The sequence below is a fragment of the Heterocephalus glaber genome, unplaced genomic scaffold (assembly GCF_053883595.1).
Source record: "Heterocephalus glaber isolate CG9 unplaced genomic scaffold, H.glaber_assembly_v1.0 deba00001444, whole genome shotgun sequence".
In the NCBI taxonomy this organism is placed as follows: domain Eukaryota; kingdom Metazoa; phylum Chordata; class Mammalia; order Rodentia; family Bathyergidae; genus Heterocephalus; species Heterocephalus glaber.
The window spans coordinates 17,612,502-17,626,986 of record NW_028258297.1 but is presented as its reverse complement, the minus strand read 5'-3'; the positions used below and the strand labels follow the sequence as shown (position 1 = coordinate 17,626,986).

Below are 14,485 nucleotides of genomic sequence, written 5' to 3'. Positions count from 1 at the left end.
TAGGAGTTGAACTGCTTGACTGAGGATGATAAAAAGTTAGTCCCATCATGTAGGTGAGAAGTCTTGATAGCCTGAATGTGAGGAAAACTAATATCAAGACATGGGTGGAAACTTCTGTGGACATTACCAAATACTAAATACTGTTCACAGTTATTTCTCAATGACACTTCAATAGTTATTGCCATCATCCTTTTCTCCCTTCTTGAAAACTGCATCATTACAATATACAAATCAGGAGATGGGTACATGTATCCATTGGGTACTTAGCTCATTATTAATATGAAAAAAAATGACTTCCATGTGCTCAGCCTACCAATAAATATACAATTTGGTGTTCTTTTTTTTTTTTAGAAAAGAAAACTTTCAAAAGGAGGAAAATCTACTGCCAAATAACTCAGCACCTCCTGCAGAACCATAAGATGTGGAAGAAAGTCATTGAAGAGGAGCAGCAATTGACTGGCATTGCAAATCCAGCCCTGGACCAATCTCCTCAGCAACACACCTCAGAGCAAATCCAGGCCATCAAGGAAGAGGAGGAAGAAAAAGGGAAACCAAGAGCAGAGGAAACCCCGGCCCCAAAGTCAAACCAGTGACCCTGAATACAATGGGCTGTTTCCAAACAGATTTGATTTGTCATGGACTCTTCTTCAAGCCAGCACAGTACTTAGACACAACACTGTAGAAATGAAAGAAGATGGAAAATGGCTATTGCACTTTGGGATCCTTTGCATTTTATGTGTTTATTTTTACAGTGAGGTACATTGTTAAAAACTCTTGCTCCAAGAAGCTTTCACACTGCAACACCAGCTTCTATGGATATATTTTTTTTATGGAGGAAATATGTGTGTGTGTGTGTGTGTGTGTGTGTGTGTATAAAACCTTCCACATAGATATATGTAAAACATAGTCACACACACATACGCATACACACACACACACACTGAAAGCCAGGATTATTGGTTCCACATGTTAGTAACATTCATATTAAGATATATAGTGGTCACTGTGATAATAAATCATAAAGGAAAACAAATTGCATGGGAAATGATGTGGCTTAGCATGGAAAAGGGTACAGCGAATGTAGGCTACAACTAAGCAGCTTTTGCTCTTTAGACTGTGGGATGAAAGTTTCAGAGCATTATTTGAATTCTGATATATCCTGCCAACACTTTGTGTGTGTGTGTATGTGGGGGGGATGGGTCTGTTAAGAGAAGGAGGGAGTTTGTATGCATGTGTTTGTAAAAGTAGAGAAATTTTTTTGTAGAATAGCGGTAGCAGATGACTGAGTACATGTGAAAAAACAGAAGGAAGTTCGCTCTGGAGAGTCTGTAGGGCAGCCATTCCATAGGCCCTCCCTTTAGATAGAGGTCCTTTCAATTGGAGAGCATTCATGGGCCACGTGACTGGTACTACTGCTATCCACCACTTGGAGGCGCGCTAACACCAGGCTCAATCCTGGAAGATGGAGGCATTTTCCAGTCTATTTCCCTAATGAGTATATACGAGCTGCTTGTGAGTGTGTATGTCACTTACCTAAAATCAAATCACCTTTAAAGGGGATGGCATTCTTTGTACATAAACACCCAAAAGGAGCTGCAGGCAGGTAAGAGTTCTAAAAGGATGCCAGAGAAATGGGAAATTACACTTAATAGTATCTCCTGTGTCTTCTTAATTTGCTGCAAAACATATATTAGGAAAAAAAAAAAAGGCAAACAGAAATTCACTATAGGTTACCTGGCAAGAGATGATGTAGAAAATAGCAACTTAGGGTTTGGGTGTTGACGTAAGGAAAACATGGTCCTTGACAACTGTAAGATTGGCTTTGAGGGTGAAGTTCCCTCTGACACCCTCTGTGTGGTATTTCATACACTGTGTGATGGAAACCTCTGTCTGCAATCTGGCCTATTGTCATGCTTCTTTTGGTTTACAGAGGGATTGTTTAGGGATTGGGCTATTTTGAAGGGTTTTCTTTATTTGTTTATCTACACTTGTTTATGCTGTGAGCCAAACCTCTATTTAAAAAGTTGATACTCACTTTCAATATTTTATTTCATATTATGATGTATGTCATGAGTAGTTATCTTGATGTAAATATATAAAGATTCTTTTGGGTTTCTGTAGATAGTAAACTCTTTTTTAAAAAACAAAAAAGGGAAACATTTTTATAAAGTTATATTTTAATCACCCTTTTTATATATGGTAGCTATCTCCAACCCTAGGAAGAGGATGATAATTTGTTTCCATGGAGGTCTGTGGGTATCCATTCACCTACCTATTCTAGTTTAAAGATAATCTCATGTAATTATTTTTGCCAGTTTAATGAGGATGCTGAAAAGAATTTTTTTCCAGTAGTAACTTTTGTTAACTGAATGCATTTGGAATCTTTGTCTTCAAGATGAAAAAGTTAACCAGCTCCAAATTTTTATACTTGGTGTCCATTTCTCTCCACCATAGTTTTTGGTTATAACTCCTCCTCCCATTCTATATACAGATTTGCTCATCTTCTAAACAACCTTAGTTTCCAAGAAAACCTCGATTGTAATTTCTACTGTTTTACCTTCTCTGAAGTCATAGAAGGGAGTGTTTACATTTTAAAAAATCCTTTGTTTTTCACAAATGTAAATTTTTCCCTACCAACGCATGATTTTGTAATAATCCATAGCATTTTTGATTAGGCAAAGATACCACAATAAGATAATCAACATGGTTTCAAGGCAAAATTTCCAGTATGTAGGAAAATGTAAAAACAATCCAATGGATACAGGCTTTACCTAAATAATTAAAATCTGTTTCAGTGTTATTTCTGTGTTAACACCAAGTCTTCATTATTTAGCGCTTACTGAGTTGTTTCCATTTTCTTAGTATTGCCTGTGTGTCTCTACATTTGCAGTATACTGTGAGTCAAATATATTTCTTAAGTGAAATGAACTGTTGTCCATCCCTTGCAAATAAAAGACAAAAGGGAAAGGCATTTATACTGACATAGCATTGTATTTACTTTAATCTTTTTCCCTTTTCCAAATGGCTATATGTCTGTATAGTTAATATAAATATAGGGAAAAGCTAGGTGAGTGGAATGACACTACCATTGTGAACCCATCCATAGCTGTATATAAGCAGTTTTATTAAATCTGCAAAGCCTAAGCCAGCCAGGAAGTCTTAGCCACAGCCTGGTTATGTTTATTTGCTTTGTTTTAAGGTACATGAAATAATAGGAGTATTAATGGCCAAAGCAATTAGAATGTCTCGGTTCCAGATTTGTGTTCATCAATCCAGGCAAATGGATAATTTTTTTAAATAGCCATTATATTTAGACTAGATGTCAGCTGAAATGAAAGGATGGAGATCCACCAAATGCATAACTTTGATACACACCTGGGACATCTCCAAGGTTGCCTAGGAACATATAAAGGTATTTTCTGCTAGTGATGTTTTCCCCTCCTTGGCGACAGCAATATTATTGAGTTCACTTCCATCTTCAGAGCTTACTTCCTGTGGTGCCAATGTTATTTGTTGCAATTTACTACATTTTTATATGAGCCTACTTATAGGTGCCATTAGATAAACTCAGGTCTCTCAAATGAAGGGATTTCTAGCACAGTTAGGGAAAAGGATAATTGTATAGACAGCCATAAAAATCAATAGGAAAAATTAGAACTCATTGCTCTCTGTTAAGTAAAAGTCCAAGTGTATTCTGTGTATTATCTATGTCATTTTCAACATGCTAATAGGCTGCCTTTCCAGTGATCTAAGTCGAATATTTATTTAGAATATTATTTTCTTGGCTAAAACACCACTTTTGCTTTTTTCTTAACTGAAAAATTATTATTTTCTTGTCATTTATGCAAGACTTGGTTTTGTTCTTAGTAGATGAAGACAGTAGCTCTGTACAGGAATATATCTATATTGGTCATCTAACATGAAGGAGTTTCTTCATGTACGTTTCAGAAAGCATCTACTTTTTATGGACATAATTCATAATTCTGTCTGTTCTATTTTGGTTGAATTACAGGACAAATCCTAACCATTGCAACCCCAGTAGTATTAAAGAAAACATGGAATGTCACGGAGACTGTTCATTAGCTGTACGTAGACAGTTTATGTGCGATTTTCCCATGTCCCCTTCCCTCCCTTCCCAGAGAATTTTCCTGAAGGTAAAAGCCATGCAGAAGGCATGAACTTTGTTTCAATGATGGAAAAATATAAATTATTTTCTAAGTAATAAAAATATGAAAATTATCATTGTAAATAAAGTCTAAAGTTTGAAATGATTGCTGTAAAAATTTGAAGTATTTGTTTGATGAACAAATCCTGACTAATGAGAATTGAATTTCTCCCAAATCATTTATATTCTACTTGGAGAGAATTCTTGGTGCTTCCATGTTATGGAGATCTCCACCATTCTTGTCAGTTATAATATTTCTAAAATAATAATGAAAATCATTGAAAGGATCTTACTATACTTCTCTTCTTTCCTACTTGATTCCCATTAAATGCCTTTCCTGATGTATATGCTATTTGCAAATGGCCTTTCAAACTAGCAGGAGACCCCAGTCTGATAGAGTTTTGTGAACTTTCATAGTCAAGAAAATCGAGATTCTTCTTATTCTACAAACTACCAAATAGTGTGTGTAGAAAACATATCAGGAAAAAATTTAGATGCTAATAGCTCAACTCCAGATAATTATGATCTAACATATGTACTTTGAAACCAAACTGGGTTTCCACCATCATCTTACCTAACTAGCAAGAAAAATTTTCAGAGCATTATTCTAGGTTATTCATTTCTCTCATCATCTCTATGAAGAAAAGCTATTAATTTCCCATGATAAAACTATGATATTGCCCATTTTTTAAACCTGCTTAAGTTCAGATTTAAGAAACCAATTAGGCATTTGAGGTGAAGAGTATTCTGAAAGTAAGTTACTCTGAGGATTTCTAATCAAAGAGGGAATGTATTAGTTTGGAGCCAATATGCACTTTATATTCTCACAATTTATTTCTCTAGAAAATATTCAAGTTCTTCTGGGAAATTCAATTAGGAATGAATGAAACTATAAACACTGAGTTGACTATAAACTATCATTCCGATAACTTAAACTGAGTTTTATGTAAATATTTGTATGTTTCACACCAATAACCCATTGTCAGAAAATAAGAACATTTTTAAGTTGATGTTATATGCCACAGATGTTAGGCAATTTGTGCTATTGCCTCACACATTGCATTTGTTAAAATAATGTTGCTTTTACCTTACCTAATAGGTGCTTTCTGCCTTACCTGAATTGATCTTGTTATGTATGCTAGTAAATTATTCTAATACCAGGTTAACAATATTGACAGAAATCATTGAGCTTTTGTGTGTTGTGTGTATGTGTGTGTATGTGCACTCTATGTTTGATGATGCAAAACTGATGATTAAGGCTTTAATTATTTGGTGGAACTCAGTCTACTGATTCAAAAACTATGGATCCAATATAAGTTATTTTAATGTAGATGAAACCTTAAAGTATATGGAACTATGTATGGATGGAAAGCAACATTGACTTTTGGCATATGCTTAAAGCTCTAAGAATAGGCCAGATTTCTCATGTAAAGGCAGCTAGTTCTTCTCTGTATCACGTCTTTAAGGTTGAGTACCTTGTCATGTGTTTTTATCCCTGTATTTCTGCTTCTCCAAGGAATTATGGTGTCCAGATGAAGAGCCAGCACTTCTCCTTATAGAAAAGAAATGCTGAATGAGTGTCCATTTCAAAAACTTTCTCATTGCTTCACATCAAGAAGTGATTTTTCAGTCATGAAAATAATTTAGCCAAACAACCTGTTTGGAAGATAGTAATGTTAAATTTTCATATGTAAGCACTACCAATATTTAAATTTTAATTCTCTTGAACCAAAACTGCATTAATTTTTTTATTAAATTAATCTGAGACCCATAAAATGACTTTCCATGATACTGAGATATTGAATACTTTGCCATACCCATACTTAGTATTGTGTAACAAAACTGTTGGAAATTTATTTTTCTAATGCCTTCTTGTCCTTTGTGGAGCAAGCTTTATAAAGGTTCCAATATATACATAAGATTGATAAAATACATTTACTCCAAGAATTTAAGTGTTAAAATTAAAATTTAAGTTTTCTGAGTTATCCCAAGGGAAAATAATATATTATCCAGCAGTTTATCATGGCTTAGGTTATTGTCAAAATAAATGGTGTATTACTATAGATTTTATTTTACTAAACACTAACCTAATTAGAAGCCCAAACACTTCACTACAAAAAATTAAGCATTAATCTTAACTTTGACAGATGAAGCACTGACCAGTTGAATAACCATTCATCTACATTCATCTGCGAAGCATGATCAAATGGTAGGTTGGAATTTGAAACTTATTGATAGAAAGGTGTTTAAAAATATTTTTAAAGTTTTATGCTTTAAATTTTCAGTGACATTGAAAGTATCTCTTTCAAATGAAACAAACTACAGCAAGGAATCCATCCTTTCTTCTAAGAAAATCCAAAAATCCCACAAGCCCCAGTCATTCTGATAGAAAAAAAGTATGGCTTCTCACCAGTTTCACTTCTCTGACTAAATATTAATAAAGGAAAAGTAACCAGAAATTCTCTCTACCATAATAAGGAAAAAGGAATGACTTTTACATCAAGATCTAAATGACCTCTGGTTTCATTGTGAAGTCCGTGATACTAAGAAGAAAAAACTTCAGAGCTGAGAACTGGGAGCCAATACTACATAGAACTCAAAGCATATTCCAAGACACTCCTTCATCTCAGTGAGAAACCAATTTAGATATTAGCTACTCTGGACTAAAATGACATAGTGGATCCATATTTCAGCCCTCTTTCACTTACTGTCTTGAGCACTTACACATGTTTCTGAATGTGAATTAGTCTTTAGGGATTAGAAACTGCTGCTTAAATACCTTTTGAAGAGAAGGATTTTTATTCTAGTGGTTTTGTTCCCTATAGAATAGCAAAATACTCTAATGTTTATTAATGTGAAATTAAAAATAACTTTAAAATGTTCTTTTTGTGAATATCACTTGTTGGTTGATAGAATTTCTCCTGCCACCTCTCTTTTTAAAATTTTCAATGCGTTATTTTTATGACTCAAATCTATATGTTTCACCTTAGCTATTTATAAGTGTAATCTAGTACTATAGTGTTGCTATCCTTAATAACACTAACATATCTATATATTACCAGTTAGTGAGATTTTAATGGCTTGACTTTTAATAAATATTTGTTCATTAGTTTAAGAAATGACTAATTTTGATACACTATAAAATATTTGCATGAGACTTTTAGCATATTATGTTTGCTTAACTTTTTCTCACTTATGCGTGTCAGTTTATATCTTAATAAATTACCACAAAAGAATGCATACACTTTTTGCTCCAAAAAGCAAATTAGTTAGCAATTAGTTATTAGTTAGCAAGCACTGGAAATAAATATCACTGAACCTACACCTTGATATTTCTTCCTAGAGATTTTCATCATACAAAGCACAAAATGAAAATTGGTGTGTTTATAAGTTTATAAGTATTCTAGAACTCTGAATGAAACACAATGAATATAAGATTCTCCCTGTTTTTCTATAATGACTTTGGTATAAGACTTTGGTATAAGAAACTAAATGAACTTTATTCTTGATCCTGAGTGGTTTTGGTTTTGGTTAATTTGATTTGATTTCTGGTGTGAAAATGTGTTCTGATTTCTGATAGGCCTGTTGAAGAGTTACCTCATCTTGACCAAAAACCAGTGTCATTATATAGTTCTAATTTAGCATGTCCTGAATACTTAGCCTCATATAATATTTGTAAGTGAGAGAGTATGGAATTGATCTAATCTACTCTTCCTAAACAGTAATATTTTCAAAAAACTATCAACCAAGGTGACTCCATAGGGATATCCTTTGTGCTATTCCCTCTAGTTGACAATTTTTAACAATAATTCTTACTACTCTCAACAAAACTGAATATTCTCATTAATTAATAAATTTGTCCAATGTATTAACTTTTAGAAATACAAGAGTGAGGTATTGGAACATAAGTGATCATTTTGCGAATAGAAACATTTTCTCCTCTGACCTATATTGATGGACTTAATATATGTAGCAATACCTGATATCCTATCACAAGTATTTGTTAAGAGACATCATTAATTGGTAATAATTGTTTTGTAAAAAGTAGAATCTGTACAGAAAAACATAATAGATAAATTGTATTTATTTTTATTATTTTTTAGCTTAGATGCTATTTGATGCTCCCTTTTTGCCACATTACTGGAAGTGCCTCTTGGTTATATATATACAGTACATATATATTCAAAATTGTTACATTGTATCATAGTTTCTCAATGTGGATGTTACAATGTGAAAATAATGTATAATATAAAATAATTCTGTGGTATCATGTTTGATGTAATCATTTGTGCAAGCCAACTCCTCTACTATTCTGAAGGCATATCTTCCTCTCATGTCAAGTGCAGGCTTCTAGAATCCAAACTATTTTGCAGTAAAACATCCACTGACATTCCTGAATTTCCACGGATCCTTGGTGCATCCATATTCCCATGATGACCTCCTCCTTTCTATCACTGTGGCTATCACTCTTAGATACATAGTTATCATCTAACTTTCTGGAACTAAGTTAATCCTTCAGTCAAACAGACTCAAACCAAGATAATCGTATTTCTGACATTCCATTTCATAATCCTGTAAAATAAACAATGCTTCCATTTATCCTATAAATCCTACAATTTTTTCTATAAAGTCTGTGGGTATCTAATACATAGAGTGCTTGAATTTTACAGGCTTAGATGTTATTGTTCCACGTGTTTGAAACTAGAATAATTTACATGATTCAAAATGAGTATTTCAGCTAACTCACAAATAGTCTTCAGAAACAAATGTAAAAATGTGATTTTTACCCTAGGAATTTGTCCTTTAATCTACATGTATTGATTTCCCTGTTACCTAGGAGTTAAAATCCCAACATGTGAGCCTATGATTTTTAAAGTTCCCTTTATTCTCTCACCCTAAACTACCCTCCCTCCAAAAGGAACCATACAGGCAAATACTCAAAGGAGTATTTATATACTCTCACTATACATTCTCTCTCTGTCTCTCTCCCTCTCTCTCTCCCACCCCCACCATCCCATCTACAACACAAAAACATAAGACTGACTATACCTTTTTGAGCTGTACATTTTATCCCTGACATTCTCAGTGGAGGGAGAAAATAGCGAACAAACACTCCCTTTGGAACTTTCATCTTTTTTCCTGTAATTACATGGTCTCAAAACTAGTCTTCAGTGAGAAAACACTAAATCCCATAGTATGAGAGGTAACACCCAGTAAGTCTGTTAGAGCCTGAGATCTCAGCCAAAGGAATGGAAAGAGGAGTCACTGTTTGAAACTGAAAGGCTCAGATCAGATTAGTGTGTCCCTAGTCTCACTCATCCACACTTGATGCAGCTCTACAGATCACCCCCTCTGCCTGGGGTTACACACAAGGAGGAGTCTGGGATATGGGTAAGATAACTTGACCAATGAAAAGGAAAAAAACTTAAGTAGTCAGCAGATCTACTTGTTAGGCTACATTTAAGGAACTGTCTTGTTTATTTTAATCCTGGAGCTACTTCATGAACATTCTTTCTGGCATCATTGCTGGCTTAAAGGAGTCCCAGACCTAATTTTACTGAAATTGGTCAGATTTGAAGTCCTTCTGAGCTGCTCATGCCAAATGAGGTCTTCTGGGAAACTGGGACCAGGGTTGGGTCAGGGATTGAGGATTTGTTTTACTCTTTGTAGTTAATACTTGAGGTGGAAAAGCTCCTAGCTGTATGGTCAGTTTGACTGGCTTTTCCTTTCCAAATGTCAGAGGTAAGTTCACTAAGGGCTTGACCTTTGACCTTTGGAGATGGTGAAGCAGTGAGATGACTTATTAGCCTTCTATGTCAGCAATGATAAATTACTATGAACTTGGATTAAAATAATGCAAATGTATCACCGCTCTGTAAGTCAGAAGTTCAGATGGGCTTTACTGGATTCTCTGCTTTGAGTCTCTTGCAAACCTCAAATCAATGTGTTTGCTAGTCTGGGCTCTTCTGTGAAATCTCAGGACAGAAACTGCTTCTAGGGTCATTGAAGCTTTTGGCTGAATGAAGCTTCTTGCAGATATAGGGCTGGGGTCCCCTTATCCTTTGTGGCTATTGCTGAGAACCTCTCTCGGCTTCTTAAGGGCATCTGTAGTCCTTCCAACGTTGCTCTTCTCATCTTCCCATTTGCAAACCAGCTATGGCACATGATTGATTTTTATGCTTTCAAATTCTCTTCTAAAGTATCTCTGTCTTCCACTGAAAAAAAGAGTTCTCTACTTTTCAGTGTTGATGCAATTATTTGGGGCCCAAATAATCTACAATGATCTCTCTCTTTTAAGGTTGAGGCCTTAATTATGTATGAAAAAAATCTCCTTTGAAATGTAACCTAATAAATTTACAGTTTCCTGGATATATTTGGGAGCTATGATTCTGATACCTCAAATCAAGAAAAGAGTGAGAGATACAATAAAGATAAAGAAAGTACATGAGCTCCATAGGTGCTCTCATGCCTATCATGAAATTTGTAGTTCAAGTGCAAAAGCCAGAAATGGGGGAAGCAAAAATGACCCAGCATTAAGCGGTAACAAGCTACCTCTGAAACTTCCTTTTTTTCTGCTTTTTGAGAGGAAATATTTTCCAAGCAAGGGATATTTTTATCAATATACATGGTGTCATTACTGTGGAATTGACACCACTTGGATCATTTTGCTTCTTATTGCACCATCAAGAAAAGAAGTGATTGATCCCAAATTATCAAGCTGAATTATTTTCTGATACTAAATCTTGGCAAGAGATACTATGTTTGGAACACAGAATACTCTAAGGAGCCTTCCACACTGAATAGTAAATGTAGTGGGAAACTAGATCTGCCCAATAAAAACAGGACCACTAAGGAACTTGACCCTGCAGGAATGCAGTTTGGATCATCCCATCAGTGAACATAATCCTCAACTAACTGAAGTGTTGAATGAAATCAAAGAAAACACAGAATGAATAGTGGAAAATAGGGTTTGCATATGTGATTTTTGGCTTTGTAGGTAATTATAGAAATCAAATTCGTCCTCAAACACTTTTTGAAATTTTAATTTTTATTAGAACATTTGAAGTACATAATGATTACTTTCATTGTAGGGAATTGGCACATGTACATAACATATCTCAATTCTTTTTTCCCCTTCGACTCCCCTTTTATTTTGCCAGCATCAGATTCATTTATTTTATAAATCATTGTAAAGTTAATTATATATACAGATTAACAACCAGCCTAATAGGCCAAAAACACAAAAGACAATGTTACTAAATCATGGTAAAATTTTAGATACATTGTCTATGCTGGATAACAATGACTTTTTCCTCCTTTCTCTTTTAGCCTGTTATCTCTTATTTCACACTTTATTTTTGTATTGAGTTCTTCATATGCCAGAAACTATGCTATATTTAATCTTGTGTATCTGATTTACATCACTTACTATTATGGTCTTAAAGTGCATCCATTTTCTGATAAATGACTCAAGTTTATCCTTACACCACAGTAGTACCCCATTGTGTGTAGATATCACATTTTCTTAATCCATTCCTCTGTTGATGGATATAGGCTATTTCCCAGTTGTACCTATTATGAATTGTGCTGTTAGAATCATAAGTAAGCATACATCACTGTGATATGATGTCTTTAACTCTTTGGGGAAGATACCTAGAAGGGGAATAGCTGGATCAAATGGAATTTCTATTTTTAGTTTTTTGAGGAAACTTCATACTGATTTCCATAGTGATTGTATCAGTTTAGACTCCCACCAACAATGAAGAAAAGTCTCTTTTTCCCCATAACCTTGCCAGCATTTGTCATTGGTTGATTTCTTGATGGTAGCCATTTTTTTCTGGCATGAGATGGAATCTCTGTGTTGTTTTAATGTGAATTTCTCAAAGAGCCAGTGATATTGAACATTTTCTTCATGTATTTATTGGTCATTTATATCACTTTCTGTCCTGTTGTCTAAAATCAAGTGTACTATCTGTTCTCAAACACTTTTACCTGTCTATTATTATTTATTTAAAACTCAACTAGGGAAATTTCAATATATTAAAACTGGAGAAAATAGTATAGTGAATGCTACCACTTCCTAGCCCAAACAATTAATATTTGGCCAATCTTTTCCATCTCTACCTCAAAATATCTAGCAGTTCTCCCCAAAGTTATTTTCAAGATATCCAACGCAATATATTTTTCTTTAAAAATAATTTTTACAGAAAATGTAAGGACTTCTAAAAGATTTATTTCCTTAAACAAAGGCAACACCTTTATTATTATTTTAAAAAATGAACACAAACTCCTCAAAACAACCAATATTGATAAAATGTTCACATTTCTGAGGTATAAAACTTTCAAGGTTCAAAATCTTCCTGTTCAGAGCATTTCCTTTTGAGTAGAATTACAAACATGCATTGTGTTGGTCAACTCTCTCTCTCTCTCTCTCTCTCTCTCTCTCTCTCTCTCTCTGAACTTTTTATTTGGGGAAAAAATGGATTGTCCTAACGACATTCTCCATTTGGATTTTGCTAATTGCATCTTTATAGAATCCTTTAGCACATTTTTCTTTTCCTGTATTTCTAAAGAACTGGAATTTAGGTCCAGTCAGAGGGTTTTGTTTGGGAATGAGGAGAAAGACTGTTTGAAAGGAAAAGTTTTAAGCTTTTGAGTACCATCAAGATGTTCAGAAATGGCTGTGTTATTTTTCATGTGATATTATTGATAACTGATGACCATTATCTAGATTCATTCATTAAATAGAGGTTTGAAAATTATGATATTGTCATTTTTTCATCCCTTTTTATTTATTCATAATACATATAATTTTCTTTTAATAACTAATGAATATATTGATCAGGAAGGGCATATAGATGCATAATTTTCCCTTAAGCACCACTAGTTTTAAATTATTAAAGTTGTTATTTAAAGTCATTCAAAGGTGACAGACCATGTGATTTTTTATGGCGATGTTGTGAATTCATGGATTTTAATATTTTACATGTTTCAATCATTTATTGTTATTCATGCTCAAATTTTTCTATATTTTACTAGAAGAAGCTTGTTTGAGTTGGCTCCTGAGTCCTATTGGCTCAATCTCTTTTTCATAGACTCCTAGATTTTTTCTTTGACAAGATATTTCAAACCCAAACCGGGGATCAGTCACATGCCAGGGATCCATGACTTCTTTATTTATGTTATTTGTAGACCACAATTCATTTCTAGTCACACATGTTGCTACTTAGTTGGTCATTGTTTATAGGCCTTTTCAAAGGAGAGGACTAGGAGAAAAGTTGTGTGTGTGTGTGTGTGTGTGTGTGTGTATGTGTACCTACATGTATTTTTTTTTCAGATCGAAAACCTCTTAGTTCTAATTTGGAACTACATAGCTTTTCTTAGCCTCATTTATCTTATATCATAGTTGATATTTAAAGCCATGAAACTGGATGAGGTCATTAAGGGGTAGAGTCCAGAAGATATTCTGAGGACTGAATTATAGGATTTTCCAGCAATGAAGACTAAGACCAAATGACCACTGATGTAGAAAAAAATTAAGGGAGTACATTGTTTTGAAACCCAGTAGGAAAAAATGAATCAGAGAAAGTGGATCAAAGAAATGAGCATGATTTGTATACAGTTATACTAACAGAAAATTAAAATGAGGTCTGGCAAGTCATCACGGGTTTATTAATGTGAACATCTTTGATCTTATTGATGAAAATAGTTGTGGTGGAGTGGTGGAGACAAAAGCTGGTGGGACTTGATAGACAAAGAGTTGGAGGAAAGTAAGTTTAGATGAGAAGTACAGACTCAAGGTTGGGCACAGTAGCATGGGCTGTGCATCCCTCAGGGTAGGAAGAAAGGCAAATCATATTTATCTCTAAATAAATATATAAATAATATAAATATATAAATATGTTTATAGATAATATATTAAATATAAATAAAAATTACATATAAATAGAGTGTGTAAATATAGCAATGGCAGATTGTAACATTCCCTTTTCTTTCTGTTTTATTATTGAACTCCTTAAGATCACCAGCTAAAGGAGTAGAAAAAAGAAATGTGAAAGATCTTAGCAGTTATTCAGGAAAGAGGGAAAATGATTGGACCATGAAATGGTATTCCCTTAACAGTGCCTCTACTCACTGCTAGTAAGGTTATTGATCATAAATATAAAATAAACCCTGAGGATATATCAGTGACTTGTTCTCCAATCATTTAAAATGAGTATAGACACAAACATAGCTTAGACAGAAAAATTAACTTGAGTGAAGTTTACCAAGAAAGAACAGCAAATATAAAGAACAATAGAATCAAAGATGTACAGAAGA

General features: G+C 34.0%; 1 protein-coding gene across 5 annotated transcripts in view; it reads left to right on the top strand.

Annotated features, from left to right (window-relative positions):
* Positions 1-7,221, top strand: part of Pde3a (phosphodiesterase 3A) — a 312,783-nt gene extending 305,562 nt beyond the window's left edge. For all 5 annotated transcript variants that reach the window (XM_087214050.1, XM_087214051.1, XM_021259122.2 and 2 more), the window contains one exon: positions 352-7,221. In XM_087214050.1, the coding sequence (XP_087070176.1) occupies positions 352-593 (242 nt within the window). In that variant the 3' untranslated portion in view covers positions 594-7,221. The remainder of the gene's footprint in view (positions 1-351) is intronic.
* Positions 7,222-14,485: the final 7,264 nt, after the last annotated feature.